The sequence below is a fragment of the Leuresthes tenuis genome, unplaced genomic scaffold (genome assembly GCF_036924035.1).
Source record: "Leuresthes tenuis unplaced genomic scaffold, fLeuTen1.0.hap1 SCAF_21, whole genome shotgun sequence".
Lineage (NCBI taxonomy): Eukaryota > Metazoa > Chordata > Actinopteri > Atheriniformes > Atherinopsidae > Leuresthes > Leuresthes tenuis.
This window is the reverse complement of record NW_027325375.1, coordinates 17,924,538-17,944,689: the sequence shown is the minus strand read 5'-3', so window position 1 is coordinate 17,944,689 and position 20,152 is coordinate 17,924,538. Positions and strand designations below refer to the sequence as shown.

The following is a 20,152-nucleotide window of genomic DNA, read 5'->3' as shown; positions in this document are numbered from 1 at the left end:
AACAAATAAGAAGAGTGGATGATTGAAGATATCTAGATCAGTTGCTGATAATAATGTACAGCCACACATAATCGAGGTGGCAATGAGAAAAAAGAAAATATATGATCAACTCTAATATATTGGAGCGCATCACAGATTTGTTTGCATACCAAAACATGGACATCTTAGTAGGTGAAGTGTTGAGCTGACAGATGGTTCTGTATCATGTGATAATGAGAGAATGTGGCTTAATTACCATATACATGAGGGCAAATGGAGTTGGACTTGCATCATAGAGAAAGTCTTGAAGTAAAAGTTTTCAGTTTTGAGTGCTGCACTGTGTCACCTTTATCAAATGGAAATACCTCTTTTTTTTTTTACTGCAGCTTGGCTGAACTGCTCCACCGACTGAAAGCACAGTGATGAGAGATCAGTCTTCCAAACAGTGTCTGGCCGTTGCATAATTAGTGCTGCCAGTGCATATGGCTGTTTTGTGTTCAGGCACGTGCTATGGGATTTATCAGGGCCTCATTCTGCACGAGAGAGTCAGCATATGGACAACACTAGTGGAATTATGATACACTGTTGTGGTATGATAAAAAAGCTTGTCAGGTGAAGGGGTGAGTCAAGGATTTACAGCTGGTGATTTTATTTCACACACACAAACAAAAACCCTCGGGAACGCTCGTGTAAAGCGTTTTTATGTGTAATGCCCGCGCTGTGATGCAGAATGGGTTCCAAGAACATGAACCATTTAAATCATACTGCTTTTTAGTTTTTTTGTGTAGTATTTGAAGCAGAATAGATGAAATTCACAAACATATGCACAGTCAGCCTCTGCACTATGAGTATCTTGCCAATTCAGTTCTTTAGCAAAACTACACCTTCATAGATTGTCTGTAAATCCAACAAATAGAAGTAGATAATCAATAAAGTCCAGTAGGACTCACTACATTTGACCACATAATGTTTCCAGAAGAAAAAGGGTTCCATGTAATATCTAGTTCCATGGTTATCTGATATAAGGCTGCAACCACAACATCACAAAATACAAAAATAATTTATTTGGTTAATGTAATTATTTGTGTCAATATTACAAAAGCTGTTATGTAAAAAAAAAAGCAATAATGATTTTGAAATAAAACAGTAAAGCTTGCATAGTACATATACATACAGTGCATTGCTTGATGATGGACTGCACTGAAAGGAAAAAAAAAACAGGATTAATATCTCTTCTCTGTGCTACACAGTAGATGTGATGTCAACTGTGAGGTATTGTGAATGTGCAATGTGACAGAATCCATGTGAAAATCCCCCCAAAACAGCAGCTGCCAATTTTTTTCTCATGATTTGTCAAAGACAACACAAATTGGAGGAAACTGTCTCGATAAGAGAGCGCCAGCTTTCATACGGGATCTTACATAAGAGAACTGGATCCACTACCTACAGTAAATGCCAGAAAAAATCATTACCAGAACGTAGAGGGAAAGGATTTTGGAAATCAGACTGAAAAATATGAATACAAACTTAGCAGATCAGGCACAAAACTGAATCATTTGGCTTTCTTACAGGTTTCGCAATAGAAACAGTATAAAATTATTACACACATTGGACCAATGAGCACATCCAGGAGTGGAGCCAAGGGGTGAACCTGGCCCCGCTGAGACCTAACTGCTCCTTCAAGTATCCATTTACTAGTAACTGGTGGCTTGACTTTCTACAGATGGGTAAAAATGGCAAATGCTGGCACTTAAGCATCTTATACCTTGTGGAAAGAAATGCAATAAAGGGCAAAAACTCTAACTTGAATGTTGATAAAGACTATTTATAAGTGGAAAACTGGTATTTCAGATGAGACATAAATACAGCTATTCCAAATTAACTGGAAGGCAGCGTGACGGTGCATTCTATTTGAACTTGTAAGTAGTTTTTGAGTGATCTAAGTACACAAGTGCTTGAACAAAGAACAATTTGAAAACTATATTTAAAAACAGTTTTTTCCATAAAAAACAGTTGACAGTGTATTCTGTCACTAATCCAGGAAAGACAACTTGCTGTTGAATGCTAACATAGTTTTTTCTTACGTGTAAGTACCAAAAAAGAAATACTTTTACTTTCAATGTATTGCGGTGCCAGCAAAACTTGGTCGATCGCAAAAAATATATATCTGCATTGTTGAAAAGGAACTGTGATGTAGGGTCGGCCCTGCTCGCGAGGGCAGAATTTTGAATTTAACTTGGATGTGATTAAAGAGATGGAAAGAGATAATGAAACTGAGCATGCAAGATGGAGAGATCTATTGGCAAGATGAGAACACATCTGTGAAATCCGGCAGTTAAAAGCCTTCATTGCAGTGAAAATGTCGTATTGATCAGGGCAATCACTGATGAAGCGTCAGAAGTTTCAAGGACTTGGTGCTGGAAAGTTTAAGTTCATCCAACACACAAGCCACACACACTAATTTGCAGAGGTCACACAGGGGGATCAAATTGGTTCTTACATCTCCGCATTACTCTTACCTCAGTGATGGAGCACTGCACTGAGATAATATCAAAGATTAAAGTAGGGCTTTGGAGCAGGTGAGATAAGCAGCTGGTGGTACATTGTATTTCATGATTAATTGGTATTTAATGGTACATCCTATTTAATGTTAAAGTGGAGAGTGAAAAAAAAATAATTCCCATCTGCATATCACCGTTATAGAGTAATTTTATCAGGTCCCCATGGTCTTAATATAACATGAGCTAATAATCTAATGTGTAGTTTAGCATGTAAGCTTACTAAGCACTAGGGGCCCAATTATAAGCACTTAAGGACAACTGCAGGCGCCGCAGATGTGCTATTTTACTCATTATAACACCTTCGTGGAACTACCTTGGGGGGCTCCACTTTCTGCAGATGCAGAATTCTGCACATACATTATGAATCAAACCAGCGCTCAAGACATTTCATCACAGGGACCCTACTGCACTTTTACGGATACTCTTGCATACTTTACTTGACACTTCACAAAAGTCTGACCTGCATGTCAAAAAAGCAGGTTTGGTCTTGAAGGGGCTGAACTGCTCTGTAAATACAGCTAGTGAGTTTTTGTTCTGCCCTCATCAGGCATGCCTCTCACCAACCAGGCTAGTTGGTATTCCACCATGAAATGCAGTAATGTCAGCTGCATCTTTGCTTTATGTCTTTTTGTGTTATTTTTTTCATGGGACTCTTTGACTCATCAAAACATAAAATCTAAGGTTCATTCTAGTAAGAGGGGACTAAAGATCTAAGTTTTATCAACAGAATCTTCCAAGGTTTCAATAAATGTTTAGTGTGACTTACTTCATTGTATTACAAGACGTTTTAGAAGCTTTGTAAGACAATAAAGTCTGAGCCAGCTAAGTAAAGAAGGGAATGAAAAACAAAATCAAACTCCTTTAATATACTCTATTGTTCTATCGCTCTTCTGAAAATCTCTCATAAAACGTTGATGTCATTCCCTAAAGAAAAATTAACAATGTAAAACTGCAGCAAGAAAAGCAACAACCATTAAATTGCGAGAAAGAAAATTACCCTCGTAAAACCTTTAGCTTTATTTGTTTTGTATTTACTTGAAATAGGTAAATGAAAACAATTGAGGGAGAAAATAAAACCTCTACTAGATCTAAATCAAAAGCATAATGAAGCTTTTCATACACAGAAACCACGCTGACTGTATGTAATAAAAACAAGATCAACACACTGTGGCTAAGATCGTGGGTCTCGTTACTCCCGACACCTCACCTCCCATCACCAGAGTGCGAGATGCTTAACACACCATTTTCATGACAGTGATCACTCCCTCGACCTATACTTCAATCGTCTCCCATCTGGCAACACTCGACTTTACAAATGGACAAAGCCCAGTTTTAACAGTTTTACTGTCTGTGCCACAGCAGCTATCAATACAGCATCATACTGGGTCTCTTTCTGCATGACTCAGTGCATGAGTCAGGGCCACAACATCAAAACTACAGAAAGTTGAAGCGAATACCATTGATTACTTTTATTGCAATGCTTAGGATATATGATGGAGGCAAGTGAAATCAGTTCTTGAAGTATGAGGTTTGAGTTGGAAGAAGAAATAATGGCCAAGTATAAAGATCTGCGAGATAACATGGTCACAAAATTATGCAGTGGTCCAAGGAAAGACAACTGGTGAACCAGCAACAAGTTCACAGGTGGCCAAAGCTCACTGAAGAGTTCCGGGAGTTAAGGCTGGGTTGCTCCCTAAGAGGAGGCATTAGCCAGTATTCTTCTGCCATTTTTGATTTACATTTAGAAGACGTGACAAGAACTTGTGAATGGAAATGGTACAATATGTAAATGCTCTCACTAATGTGCAAATTGAGGTCATTTTGCCTGTTTATAAGACACAATGGGCATTAGGGTAAATGGAAATAACACCGAAAATCCCATCTATCCAAGCAAAGTGATGTGACGCGACTCACTAGCTGTTTCCGGTCGAAACCGACAAATATAATAGATATTTCCAGAGAATAAAGTAGCTCCTGAAAAATAGCTCTCACTATTTTCCTCTTGTAGAGATCCACAGCAGCTGTTGCTTTTTTCTCCATGAGGTTCGCTTATGTTCAGGACAACCATTAGTAATGCAGCTTATACTGCAACTCTCTGGTGACACTACTCTGCTAGTTTATTTGCAGCAGACCATTTAATGGAATTGCATTTTTTTCATAAGACTGCTTCAGATTTGCTCTGCTAGTGAATGGAAATCCAGCCACAGTAAAACAAATTGCTGAGGTTCTGTGATAGAAATGTGCTCTAATTAATCACATCTTACATAATGCGGATGACTGTGTGTATGTATGCGTTGTGCCAGTGGAGTGGAGCATTGCTCTAATGAGAAACCTTAGGACATCCTGGTTTTTCTGAGGCTGAAACTTGCAAATTCAGACATTCACCCCTTCATGATGGCAGTGGTCATTTTCAGTCGGATAACGCTGCCCTCCACATTGTAAAAACAGTAAGGGAACGGTTTGATGAACATGACAAAATCCCCATCAATGTCATGTGTGATTTACCCCCATGGTTCTGTTCCATAACTTTTTGTGCCAAAAATCTGACTGGGTTGGACCGAGTAATGTCTATGTATCACTCACAATGTGGCACATGTCACATTAGCAGACAGACATGCAAAGCAGCGCAAGGTTAATTTGACATCTGATCAGTTGTTCAGGAGAATCAGACAGGTTGCGTTATCAAATTGAACAGCACTGTTCAAACTTTTCTGTTTCCAGGTTTTTTTCCCTGTGATAATTAGCTGCAGCCCTGAGCATCTGTATTTTTCTTAGGTGTTTGGACCAAATGAACAAGAGAAATGTGTTTGTACTGTAGTTTCTTCTCTGTCTGACCCTACATTGATATTTTTTTTAACTGCTCCCATCCGCTGCCATTCTGACACAATGCTGTATGATTTTTCGTTGGAATGTTTAAGGCGAAATGACATGTTGTTAAGGGAAACCTAGTTACTCTGCTGCATCTTCCCTTCTTACAAACAGCACTGGCTGTGTCCTGAGGTGAAGTAAACATCACATTTTTTTTCTCAAGTAGCTAACAGCTACTCTGTTACTGTAGAACAATTAAACCCTCACAAGTATAACAAGCTTAAACAGAAGAGTGGTATTCTCAGCTGTTTGGATCCAGCAACGTGTTTCACATAACCGCTGCATCGGCTGGCGGTGCTGTGCATGAGACCGCTCGTTACAATGACCGCTCTAATGAGTGGCGTTCCTATTTTCCATTGTATTAATTCTAAATGAAACCGTTTTAAACTGAATGTGAGGTGAACACAGCTCTTTCTAGTGGCATTGAACAACAATCTTGTCAGCAGTTAACGGGTCATGCATCATTGCGCCTGAATGCAGAAGATAGCTTAAAAGAAGAAAAAGTGTCTCGCACCATCTCAATCTGATATCTCACATAATCTTTGCTCAACTTTTGTGTAGGCCTCGACGCAGACGACTACACATTCACCAACTCTGTTCTCACCCATGTCACAAACTGACACAAAGTACGATTTTACAATATCTTAGGTGTTGCTCCCACACCACAATTTGTCACACAGCTCCTGGCCTGTTTTCTTAGTCTCTTTAAGGTGTATGACATGTTGTTGCTGGATGTTTTGAAGCTTCTTCTTTTTTTTTTCTTTTCTCCCTATTTTTAACTAGTTGCTGAAGTTACCTTTAGAGTGATGTTAATTTTTGTCACTTGGCCTCTGCTGGCAACTTTGCTTTCATCAATGTGTGAAAATGATTAAATAAAGTACGCTATGCATTTATTCATTTTTTTTTTCAAAACATACTTTGATTTTGAGTATCTTGATCATAATCAACAAAACTGATAAATGCAGGAATATGTATGCATCTGCTCAGAAGGCTGCTGGGTCTATATTCCAGCACTTTATAGCACCGCATAACACTGTGTGCCATGAACAAAGAAACATTAAAGGAGGTCATAGAACAGGTAGAAATGATCTGGAACAAGTTCATTCTAGCTCATTATGCGCCTTTTAGTCAAATATTGAAAAACCACTGGTCTTTCCATCATATCTTGACTGGTACGCCTTAATCAAGGAAAAGAACATTAATGGAAAAGAGGCTGGCTCCTAAAAGGCTGAATGGCCTCGCTTTAATGGATTGATGATGCTGTATACTTACGTAAAGGTGTTGACTTGCCCTAGATCTCAATGCATCTAAGCAACTGTAGGATGTGCTGGAAATATCCTTCGGATGCGTGGAGGCTCCCACTCACAATTCACGTTGAGCATGTGTCTTGACAGGTTAGAGATTTTTTGGCACCATAAAGGAAACCTATAAATCATCCAGATGTTTTGGTGCTGTGGCTGATCAGTGTATGCATTTGGAGATATGTTTTGGGTACAGTTGCCAGTAAAATTATTTCACTCCCATTAAATGGGGAATCCAGTGCAGTGGGAGTTGCATAATATTGCTGGCGGCTGTATATGCGGTTTTATATGTTGAATTTATGTGCTCTTTCCCAGTGAGATGAGAATATGTGCATATTGTGAAAACAAATTTGTTGTTTTGGGACAATAAAGACTATTTATCTACCCAATAACTGCTATATGTCTTTCTGATTGGTGTAGCAAGGGGACAATGTGTATGTTAAAGAATGCTGTAAATCATTATAAAGAACAGTATGGCAACTAAATTTATTTCTGAAGGATATTCCTGGCAAAATGATCAAAAAAACATTTCCATTTGTTTCCTTTGTCGCTCTTTGTCGCCCGGTGGTTGCTGGGGCATCATAAGCAACCGCTTAGTTTAGTTATACCTCAGGCTAACTGTGACAGAGGACATTACAAACATGTCACCAGTTTGAATAATACATGGAAACAAGCTAGAAAAGAGGGTAGGCTTACATTTATCTTTAGATTTTCTCCCTATGAATTGCAGGATTCAACAGCTATGACGAATCCTCAATATCTGTAGCCTGGAGGTTGTAATGTTTTCTTCCGAGTGCAGTTCAAAATGCAATGCCTGATTAATGAATCACTTTATCATATGCACATTTCTTTGCTGCTCCTGCATTGCCAGGCATCAATTTTTCAGAAAATGATCAGCGACCATTCCATTTGTGTCTCTCATGCCTGCCACGTTAGCAGTGCTACTCTGGCACTGTTTTTTTTAGCGAGACCTCAAGAATGAGTGCACATAAGTAAACGCAGCCAAAAAAAAATGCTTAGGACTGTCAATACATTTCACCACCAGACTTTTGAGTACAAATTTGTTTTTCTATTAGCTGTGATTACACTTCCTGGCTCTGTAAGTAGCAGCAGAGGCACATTTAGCAAGGCGCGTGTCTGGTCGGAGTTGATGCTCTTGTAATTAATGTGTTTTCAGACAGAACAGCAGCCTCTTGAGCAGCATCTCCACGTCTGTGCTGGGAGTGGGAAGTTTGTTGGAAGAATCATAAGACTTCCTCTCCCGAGCTGGACAGGAGGCGGTGGAAAATGTTCATTCAGGTTCAACAAGAGTTTATTTAACTTTCTTTAAGTGCCTATAGACGTGAAAAAGCACTAACGTTAGTAGATAAATATACATAGATTTGAATAGTGTTTGCATAGGTAATCTTCAGTGTTTAGTCATTGCTTGGCACTATTAATATTTATGAGCAGTAATAAACTATACATGTAAACCTTTCTTAGGTTTAAAAGATCTGTTTTTGGTGGTTTGATGCTGTTATTTGACAATAACAGAGGAAAAACAGCAAATAAGAAAAAAAAATATGCAAATGGTTGAGCTGGCTGGGAATCCGATGAAGTACTTGCTGCTCAAAGAAAATGTGCCCATGTGGTGTACTCCCTAACCACTCGGCTATGGAAAGGTAATTTTACAAAAATAATAAAATCCTGCTCTGAGCATTGTGAAACCACTCACTGTTGAATATTTACACGCAAGAAAAAAGACATGGGTATAGCTACTTATTAATTCTATGGAACTGTATAGGACGATGAAACTTTCCTCAATTTCCAATGCATTTCAGAAGTTTAAGAAATCAACTAAACAATCCAGGACAATAAAGACATTGCACCCAACTGTTCATCTTTTGCAAAGCTGTTAATCCGGCTTCATCTGTCTCTCAAAGCCAGATGAAATCTACTGAATATCTTCTACAGCAAATACCATACGAGGGACTATTTGTGCACATCACAAGATTACAAAAGATACACGTTTTTGAAGGTGCTGTCATCTGTTGCCAAGCTTTTGTTTGAATGTGGGGATGAACTGAGGTCAGGGCAGTTCACATTCAGAATGGACTTTGTGTACGCTTTGCCTCAGGCGAGCCAAATCTTTCATATCCCCCATCTCTAACATTTAGAATGCACGACACAGGAGCTTGTCCACATTTTACCTTCTATTTTTTTCACATCAGAAGTGCCACGGTGCTCGATCTGACGGCACCAGGTTGTGCGGTTCATCAGCAGATTCACCTCACTCGGTGTTCAGACTCGTTTTTCTGCAACAGATCAAGGTCTAGAAAGGAAATTTACTGTAAAATATGGGCAAAAAAGCTAATCCTTTTAAATGTTTGGGATTATCATAAAGTATATCATCTTTTTTGTAACTGTTTTTGTTGGACTTGCATAATGTTGGGATTCTGTGGCTTACTGGCATCTCTACTGAGTGCAGTAGGAAAACATTAAGTCTGGTAAGTCCTAGGAGATTGACCTTTGAAGTGCACACTGAACTGTAAAGCAAATCAGATGATTAAATCAGAAAGCTGTCTTAGCTCATCATTATAACGGTGAACACTGTGAAAATAAAAGTATACATTAATGCTGTACTGCACAATAAGACAAATGCTTATTGACATATTGATTTTGAAACCAGCAAAGATAGTCTTTCCGGCAAAACTTTCCTCATTACGTAAAATATTGCCTTTGTCTCTCCACATCACTACTTACACGATTACATCCAGCTGACTGACTGCAGCCTTTGAAGGGCTTTAATTTCTTTGGGCATTTTGTGTTTGATCAGAGAAATATTGCCATTTTAGATTCCCAGAATCTGAGCACTCAAACAGCTGCCAAGTCTTGCCAGGGATGCAAACGTGCTCTGATCATGAGGAGTGAAGCAGATGAACAGAAACAGAAGAAAATGTAGTCATCTGAGGAGGGAGAGTTACTTTGATTATTGTTTCGTTTTTGTTTCATCTGATAACAAATATCCACAGTTCAATATAACCTTTGCTGTCCAAACGTGTTGTACAGAGTCAGGTAATGCAAAAATAATCTTCTGAAATGTGTTGAAGTGAACATGCTTTTAGAACTCATTTGTCATCTCGTTCATCTCATTCTCATTCTAAACCCATTTCGCTGCAGAAATTTCAAAACGGTAAAAAAGAGGGAAAATGAATTTATGTATGAAATAATCTACTTCACATTTTACCTCCGGAACTTTAAATATCTTCTCCTAGAGTCATACATACTAATCTATGTATGAGTTGAAATCAATAGGTTTTTGATTCAGAATTAAATTCAAGGTATTTGCAATAAATCAAACACCGTTTTGGTTTCCTTGTCACACATTTCTTTAATCCTTTGAAAGAGATCGAAAACTGTATTCAACATGACTTTGGAGTCTAACAAACAGAGAACTTGTTGAATGCAAACCAAACTCATTTCATTTTCAAATTTTCTTTGAGGCTAAGCATGCTGTCATGAATACCAATACAACACAATACAACGCGAGAATGGCTTAAGCTGCACATTTTCAGAGACACTCCAGAGGTTTGCTCAGAGAGCAAGCTCGTATGAAGGTAATATTTTCTGTAAAAAAAAAAACGAAAACAAGCAGAATAAAAAAGAAATATCAAGGTTTTGTTTTGAGCTGTGCTTCAAGAGACTTAACTTCAAACATTATTTACAATACCCGTGTAAACACAGTTGGATGTGTGCAATCCATGTTAAAAACTGATGATTTATCTAAAAGTTTGAAAGAAATTGATCAGAATATGCACCTGCATTAAAAGGGTTTTTTCCCTCCACGATTCATTTCAGGTTTCATGAATTTCAGCTTGACAGTTTTTGCTGAATCCTGACAAATAGACAGCAATGAAAACATTCCAAGACTCACATTGTGCACATTTGGCCTCTGCACCAATATCAACAATGACCATCTTTATCCAAATCTCCACAGGGTTGTATTCAAGAGTGGATTAGGAAGTGACTTCCATCCTGCTCCTCTGTCTCTCCGTGTCTGCCTGAAACAAACATCCTGACTCCCTGTTTTGTTTGTTTGTGTACTGTTGTGTACACCCCAATACACCTTCCTTCCTCCCTTATCTTATTCCCATTTTCTCATCCTAGGTTGACCTTGATTTTGCACATCTTCTCCATTTCACCTCCCTTCTCTTTTCATTCTCTTTCTACTCCCTCTCTTGCAGAAAATCCCTTGCTTCTTCCACCTCTTCACCCACTGCCGCCTGAGGGTTTTGAGAAATTGTTACATAATGCACTTCAAATGATCACAATGCATGTATTATGGATACCGCCAGATACAGGAGGTGCTATGGAATTTGATAAGGAATGAAGGAATGAAATTTCCAATCACTTGCTTTTCAGATTAAATGGGCCAGTCTATCACGTTCATGGTTATTGAGATAAAAGGAAATTGTTCTGTCAGTTGGTGTGTGTGTGTGCGAGTATGTGCAAACTTGTGCTTCTGAATCATCTCCCATCTCAGCACTAAAGTACTGATAACAAATGGGTGATTGTGATGACACATGACAGTAGGTCTTACTTTGTCTTGACAGCACCTCTGTAACACAGCATCAGTCTCCTTCTTTTCATAGTAGTCAGGCTCATCTCTTATCTAAAACTTGGGCTGTCATTCTGTATTTTATAGCCTGTATCCTTGGCATTTTTTTATCTGTTCCCGAACTATTTTTTCCTTTTGCACTTCTCTCTCTATACTCCATCTACTGTAGCCGGTCTGAGCTCATCCTGTTTCCTTTATCCAGCTGTCTGTGTTCAAGGGAATTACAGAAGTCATGCCTCACCAAAAAGATACAGGGCAGTGCCTGGGCAGAGCTCAGGAAGAAGTAGACTCCCAGAGCACTTAATGCTGCTGAAAACACCCCCAGCAATCATGTCCAACCTTCACTTCTGCTTAAATACTTGCTAAGACAAAAATGATGCCAGATGATGGAAGAATTATATGGCAAAGCCTAACACACCCAGAAAATCCACCAAAGCCCCACAGACACTCTTCTCCAATGCATTGAAGATCAGTAGTAAATCTGCTCCCCTATGGATTCTACATGAAATGACACGATGAAACTAGACTGAGTGGCTAATATTTGTCACAATGAGATGTATAATAGGATGTCAAATGCAATTTTCATGCGTGATTCCAAATGATTCAATATCAAGTAAATGGATTAATTCAAATCAAACTAGCAACAGAGCCCCTGCGTCTAATCTCTTCCCCTTTTCTTTTTGAGCCACAGCTTAACATTCCTCTATTGCTATTTCATCTGCACTGTGAAGTCTCCCTCTCTGCCTGCTTTTCTCCATCTTCTCTGTTATGCACATAAAACGGCTCCAATAAGGCTGTTGGGTGGATGGTATGAGTCTGCCTTCAGCTGTCTGGTATGGAAAACTTCACTGTGCACCAGAAAGCCGAGAAAGCTCTTCAGGATTAAAGAAAATCTGACTGATCTGACAGTTCAGCTTGCCTACCTCCTGTTTTGATTTTAATGAATTAAAATCAAACAGTCTAGTGGCCCTCTGGCAAAAAAAGAAAATAAATAAATAAATTTAAAAAATCTGAAAAAAATAATAATAACCTTGGTCTTGAGCATAAATTTTCGTAGAAACCAGAATGAGCCAAGGATCTGAGGATGCCTACTGGGTCATGGTGGGGAATGAACAGCAAAGCTATATCATAAAAGTGAAGAAGAGAATATCAAGATCCATTCTAGACTAAACAGTAGATAAGAAATAGTGGATCAAGGTAAGATCATTTTTAAAGATATAAAAGTCTTAGTTTCAGCAAACTTTAGGCTATTTGCATGTTATGTATAGGCACGTAGGGAAAGAATAGGGCAAAAATATTTAAAACTGTGTTTTCCAATTTTTTTTCAATGAATTATTGATATGAAGGTCATTTCTGCATCACTAAATTGAACAGTGAACTGCCCATAAGTTACAAATCATTATCAAGTACAAGTAGAATGGAAGAACGTTTGTCAAGTTGTTTGTCATATTGGTAAAATTACACAATAGGTTTAATTATATCAAGCTACGCTAAAATCTTCCTGACCTTTATCTAACAAACCACTTACAAATGTGTAACAGGAAGACTATTTCTTTCCTCTTTGTTCAAAGAGCAGAAATGTCAGTCTCAATTCTCCTAAAATCACTCTGTGTCATAGGTGTTAAATGCCCACAGTTATGACTGACAGTTAATGTACATCTGGTAACAATTATCAGGAAAGACAGGGCAGCAGGGTGGGCGTTAGTATTCAGAGAGACTGCTTGCAATAGTCTGCCAACACTGAATGTCCTGTCAAAATGTCTTTGAGCGAGACACAGAAATCCCCCATGCCTATTCATTGGGAGATGCGGATTAATGCTGTCGACTGAATGCCTAAAATGTAAAGATGTGAAATACAGACTTAGAGACTGTCCAATAAACTAAAACACTGAGGTTGCCCATTAGCGACTTGCCCTGAGTCATCTCTCTGTCACAATCTTCTCACATTTACTCATTTCACATTCGCAAAACCATGACAGTTACATACCTTCAGTGTCGTCAAACCCACTAGTGAAGTCCATAATCATAACCATAAAGATAGAGCATTTTCAGATATCATGGCAAATGCGCTCACAAACCAAAGTGCCTGGGCTTTCAAAAGTTGCCCCTCTCAAGCATTATTTTGCCAGCCTAGAAATATGCATGAGCACATTTGCTCTCTATGCTGTATTCATATTTCAAACACTTGCTTTAAGAATGTAAAAACAGCCAGCTGAACCTAAGTGAGGACATAGCTCAAGTAGAATTAAAAGTAGTGGCAGATGACACAGAGGCCCACTGGGTGAAACAGAGAGGTCCAAACAGAGACAGAGAGATTTTGAATGTTGCAGCACTACGAAGAGAGGTGAGACATGGTGTCTCTCTAAACATTTTGAATGCCAAGTTTAGAACGGTATTCTTGGCAGGCCAAACTTGATTAGTTCATCTTGGGAGTCCAAACTCCCAGAAACATAAGGATGAGGTACTCTATATGCAGTTGGAGCAGCAGCGTTCAAGCTGACATTCCAGCTCAGCTGTGAGGGACTAGAATTCACTTCAGCCCATCTGCGCAACTATTCTATGATACAATACATCAAGTCAAAACTCTGTAACAGACTTTTGGGAATAAATGAAAAAAATCTTTTTAGGAGCCGTCAACTGGACTGACTGTCCGTTGCAGTCAAAGTTATGTACCATACTGCCTCGATGTGTTTCCACTATGACAAAAAAAAGTCAAATGTAGGGAGATCTGTGGATAGATGGATATAGCTAAACTAAGAAAAGCCATGTGCTGCATGTTATACCCTACATTCCTGAGATTTCATTATTTCATTTCATTATTTTATTATTTACTAGATATGTCCAGCTTTATTTCTGATGACAGATTCAGTCCTCCCGGGCATGGAGGGTTGCGGTCTTTCATAAATCTGTAGAGAGATGTTCTGCCTTTCTTCACAGATTGTTCTTTTCTATTGCTCTTTGCTGTAGGGGAGGTTTACTGCTTTCCACTTTCAAATACTCAAGTCAGGGGACATACATGGCCAGGCTATTATTTTCCCTATTCTTTCTCCTTAATAAAACTATGGTATTTTTGTATAAATTTCGGAGGGAGTCATTTAGTTTGTGAGTGTATATTCACAGTCCCATTTATAAATGTGATTCACTGATGCTTTTTTTTTCAAAGGTTAATTTAATCATGTGATGCCAAAATCCATCAAAGTCAATTCATGTATATCTTTCCAGTTGATGGAGGTCCCTTTAAGTGAAGAGTTTGACTTCATGCAGTGTAACCTGTTTTGAGTCTTCATTGCATCTTTGTGCCAAATCAAAGGTGATCACTTGTTTGTTTTTTTTATTGCAAGGTTGTGTAAAAAGCTAATTCTGCATGACACGATTCACCAAATTGCTTCCCGAAAAAGGGTTGTTCCCACTTCAGATGACACTGGACGGTTACACGGTTATCTCGGGAGCTGGCCAAAAAGCTGCAAAAATCCAACTGCTCTCCCACGACCACAAGGGCCTCACATCTTAAAATAATTTAATGTTTGATGAATGAAAAACTGAAAACAGTTTTCAGTTTTCTTAATGGCTGAATACTCATCTTCAACCTGTTAAGTACAACTTCTGAAGTGAAAATGAATAAATCTGAATTAAAAAAAAAATAGATAAATGAAAAAACCCTGATGTTCCTTTGGATTGTACTTTGTCTGGGGGCAGACATTGAAACGGTGTTCTTGCTCTGGCCTTCAATGTCTACATAAGTCCACAAGCTCACATTTACACACAAGGTGGCGATTCAGGTTTTAGTGTTTCAGCAGCACAGCATCAGATCGATGAATAGGCTGGTTTAAAAAATTTCAGCACCACGGATAGAGGTACTGATGACGGCAAATGAGCAAATGCCTAACTTTGAACTGAGTCAAGAGCAATTTCTTTTTCAAGTCTCAGTCTTAACTGAGAAATATCTTAAGTATTATTTTTGTGCAGGCAGAGAACTTTGGGGGAAAAAAAAGCTGGAGAAAGAGAGGGGGAGGGAGGGGGAATATGATGTAAATAAAGTCTCTTTGAAGAGAGTCTCTGTAATGTGTGATCCTGTCTAACTCTCTTTGAAGACTCGAAACACCTAAGCGTATTCTAAGACAAATCTCTGGGGACAGAAACTTTTGCCCCATGCAAGTGTACACGCTGCCTGTCACATGCATACACACAAATTTGTACATGAGCACAGCAGCTCAATAACATTTATAGATTGAATGAAAAGTATTAAACTGAATATGCTCTTTGCTGTACGTTTTTGTGTGTACACACATATTGATGTTAGGGTGCTTTGGAATAGCTTACAAAACACATTTCAGGGGACAAATTGCCTCACTGCCTCACAGATACTTAGGAAGTGGTTTGATTACATGACCAACTTGCTTGAGAGTTCTGTGAATCACAAATATCTTGATGCCATTTCAGCGTGAGGGTGATAACGAGCCTGACAACACTATTTACTATGAGCGTGGGTGTGTGAGAGTAAAGCAGTGCCTGTCATCCCGCTCAAACCTTGCATCTGATGAGATATTACTGTCGGCAGTAGGTTTGCTTCTCACGTTGCCGTGGCAGGGACAAAAGTGGTGAGTAATCACACGCTACCCTTTGATCCCACTGCGACTGTTAATAAACTCCTGTTAAGTCAGGTGTTTTCCCATTTAAACTGTAGAGTGGGTCATTTCGATCTGCAGTGGCCATTTCTTTTAGTTTCCTGATTGTGGTTTCAGCGTGGTTTCTGAACTGCTGAGTGGGCTGTTTGAGTTGAGACAGATCAGCTCTAAGGCAGAGGTGAACCATGTGAGTGGAAAACAACACCCAAGAAAATATATCACGGTGATATTCTTACTAAAGAGACCAAGGAAAGATCAAAATTAAAAAAAAAAGGCTTTGAATAGGATCAAAGCAGCTTGGTTGAAAAAAATGGCTTATCTATTGTCGATGGTTTAAGTAGAAAATTGTAGACGTGTATTCAAAGAGTGAATATGTCAGGTGTATCGATGCAAATAATTGCTCTTTAAATTGTGAATGAGATAAACGTGTCAATTATTTGTCGAGTAATGCAAATTTTTTTGTTGAGTGCTTTGATGGTGTTGTAGTCCTAAATCAGCACAAACGCAACAAAATCACACTTTCCTCAAACACCAGCCACAAGCACCGCAGCTGGCTTTTTTTTTATTGTTTGTGCTCAATATAGTATTTTGTCTTAGCTTACATTCAAAAAGTTTCTGTCAAAGTTATACATGTGTCCAAATGAGATGTGCGTGTTAAACGTACCTTTTGATTAAACTTCCAACTCTTCCAACCGCTGCAATAAGCTTTAATCTCCGTCTTATTCGTTCAAGAAGTGTTAGAACTTGATTTAGAATCCTCTGAAGGCAGCTAGCTCAAGTCTGTCACTGTGCATAAAGTTTAAAAAGACAATGATAAAAAAAAGGATATTTGTAGGTTGTGTTTCCTAGATAAAAGTCAACTTCTCAGGTGGGTCCTGCTTTTCAGATGCACGTATTAATTTTGTTAGTTGCACTTAAGTGACAATCCTTTTCACAAGCCATTTTATGTTGAACCTTACGTAAACGCTGGTAAAAAGAAAAAAAAAACTAGAGAGCAGGAGTCTGAAATCAAGGTTACAATCGAATGCTCCAACAATCACTGTGTCCATCTGACTGAAAGAAACATGTTCAAATAAAATGTTTTCCCAAGTGAGCAGAACAGAGGCAGTTTTATCATGTCTTCAGTGACAGTGCCTCCTTTTCTTTATTTCTTTGTATACCCCTATTCTCTAACAAGGCAAAGATCCCCTCTTACATCCAACTGACCAAAAAAAAATAGCTGCTGATTCACATGATATGCAAATAAATGCATATTTTCTATCCTAAATTGCTGCTTGATAAAGCACAAAATAGCCAGTCAGCACAGCATGGCAGAACTTGCTGCAGAAAATATCTACCTTGACAAGCTTTTGGTCTCACATGTGTTCACATTTTGGGGCATTAAAAAAAATCTGCTGACAAACATGTTTCTGAAAGCATTTGTCAGTCAATAACACACAAAAAAAGTGTTTTTAAAATATTATAAAGTGGTACAAATTTGGGGTTTTAATCCAACAGATCTAAAATGTCTCATAAGGAAATTGAATCACAACCACAAATACAGTTTCTACCTGAAGCAAATCTCACTGTAAGAGTGGCTACTTCCACTCTGGTGTTATGCTTCTCTACGACCTTCGACCTCGGCAATTTTACATGCCGACAGCAGTTCATCAACACTATTAGAGCCATGTTTTCAGAAAGCACTCACCTGTGCTTACACTCTTTCAATGTAGCCTAAAAATGTGATTCAGACTATATCTGAACCTATTAAGAGTGCATGAGCGAGGGAACAGAGACAAGTTGAGGAGACATAAGTGGCAAGAAGTTGCCTCAACACACAATTATTTAACTGGAAATGTGGATTTACTTCAACCTGTCCATCAGCTCTCGTGTGCACCGTGTATTTGCCCCTCAGCAAAATATGAGTCACTTGGTTGTTTTGGATAAGGTTGTCAACTATCCATCCATCCATTCATCCATTTTCTACACCCGCTTAATCCGTCGGTCGGGTCGCGGAGGTGGCTGGAGCCTATGATTGTCAACTACTCCATGTTAAAGCCATGTGGTTAGACTCAAAGAAGTAAAATAATTTTAAAAACCTTGTGTATATAAATGCTGTAGTCTAAATTGCGTGCCTTGTTGGATGTGATAGGAGCAGGTAATACTAAACTTATTATCTAAGCTGTATAAAAAGTGAAAAGTTTTGCTTCACTGATGGCAGCGATTATATGGGCCAAAGTGCGCTCAGAGGTTTTAGGGAAAGCCAGATTTAACAGAATCCACGCTACACATAATATGTAGTTTAACCTAAATAAGTAGATTACCCCTGTATAAAGTGTTTAAAAAATACGTTGGAGGAGATTTCATACCCGAGTTCCTTAGCTTGCGGTTCCTGAACACCGAGATGATCACGAGCAGGTTTCCCAGGACGTCCACCACCGTGGTGAAGATCAAGACACTGGCTAAGATTGCTATGACCCAGGCGGGGCGGGCGGTCCCCTCCGTGGCCAGGGTGCGTTCCAGCTGCCCCAGCCGTGGCTCTGTCCGGTTCTTTATGAGCGTAAATGTGTCCGGCATCACAGCACCAAGCTGCTTTCAAGTCCCAGCTGCGTTTTATGTCCCGCAGGTACCCTTGGTACCGGTGTGTCCAGGATGAAACATGGAGCGCACCTCCTAGAGTTCATCGAGAGCGCAGGTAAAGTCCGCTACTTAAAGGCGATAATTACTTGCTGCGGTGACCACGTGTGACGTATAAAGTTACACGGACTCTTGGCTCTTTTTTTTTCACATTCCTTCGCACGAAAGTCATCCAGCCATGTGAGACAGAAATTTGGACACCGTCACGGTGCCACACCTCCTGTCCGCGATGTATGTTGTTGATCTTTTAGAAAAATGTTTCTTAAAAGGTAGTCGTATTTTAAGTCTCCATCCTCTTCGAGTGATGCTGGCTTACTGGTTGACATGTGTAACTCTCCTTCGTCTGCATCTGTCTACGTTGGGGAAAAAAAGAAGGCGATTTCCTTTGAAAATGTCAAACCACTGTGCCGCCACGGGAACCTTTCTGATTCAATTTGCTATGTTGAAACTAGGCGGTGAAACGAATTGTTTTTTCTAACGATTTGCGACGTCCTTTCCATGCACTGGACTACGACGCAGTTGGAGCCGAGCGTGGCGAGGCGGCACTGTGGCGAAATATCACTGAAACCCCCTGTGAGACATATCGGGATGTGGAGAAATTCACGGAGTGCGGACGAAGAGAGACTCCGCTGGTGCCTCCGACTGGGCTCTCTCTCTGTGTGTGCGCGCGCGTGTGTATGTCTGTGTGTGTCCGTTTTAATGTCCTTTTACTGTCATCGCCTGCTCCTCTTCATCTCCAACTATGCGTGCAAACAAAGATTTTCCTCATTTTTTCCCCCCGCTGCCTATTCCCAGCGTGACCTCCCAGAATCTGCCTTTGATCTCAGCACAATGCTGGGAAGTGCTCTAAGTGTCCAACCAGCGGTGGGTCGGTGCGGCGGGTCCATTCAGCACACTGTGACTCGTGTGAAGCATTTGTCACGGGTGAGCTAGAAGACATTTTGAAACTAAAATAAACCAGACATTTTGTTGCTGTATATCTTTGAAGTTTCACATGTGTATGTAAAATTGTATTTTTATTTGAATCTGCACATATGCATTAACCTTGCGAGGAATAATGAAAACGAGAGAGAGAGAGAAAGAGGGAGAGAGAGGGGGAGAGAGAGAGAGACGAAACAGCTGGAATTAGATTGTGGAAGTAAAATTCCCTATTGATTGGACAAATCCTTTAGCAGTGTGTGCATTTCTCCACTAGGGTGCCATTTCTTGATTTTTGCGTATTCGTAGCTACACAGAGCAAGTGGAGGTGGCAGTTTAATCCCATTCATGCTTAAAATGGGTTACTTGTGGCAACAGTGTAGTCAACCTCTCCATCAGATCCAGTGGATTCATATAAGTCATCAATACTGTCAGTGCCAGTGGTGACACATTGAGGTCAGCGGCGCGCCATTCCCTTGTTTTACTCATTGCTACCGGGCTACAGTGGATGCCCTCAAGCATAGCGGCAGGAACAGATTAGAGCCGCCTAGTGTCAGTCCTCAAAGCAGAGCGATGACCAAGAGACAGACAGTTCTGTCTGTGAGGCGAGGTCAGCCGGATAGGCATGCTCACACGCGCTTCTTATATCTTCTTATAAGGAAACCCACTGAATAGTTGAGAGATTCA

General features: G+C 39.6%; 1 protein-coding gene across 1 annotated transcript in view; it reads right to left on the bottom strand.

Annotated features, from left to right (window-relative positions):
* The window catches only part of mtnr1bb (melatonin receptor 1Bb), a 37,377-nt gene extending 17,967 nt beyond the window's left edge, over positions 1 to 19,410 (bottom strand). The window contains exon 1 of the mRNA XM_072375444.1: positions 18,280 to 19,410. Within this exon, the coding sequence (XP_072231545.1) occupies positions 18,280 to 18,487 (208 nt within the window). The 5' untranslated portion in view covers positions 18,488 to 19,410. The remainder of the gene's footprint in view (positions 1 to 18,279) is intronic.
* Positions 19,411 to 20,152: the final 742 nt, after the last annotated feature.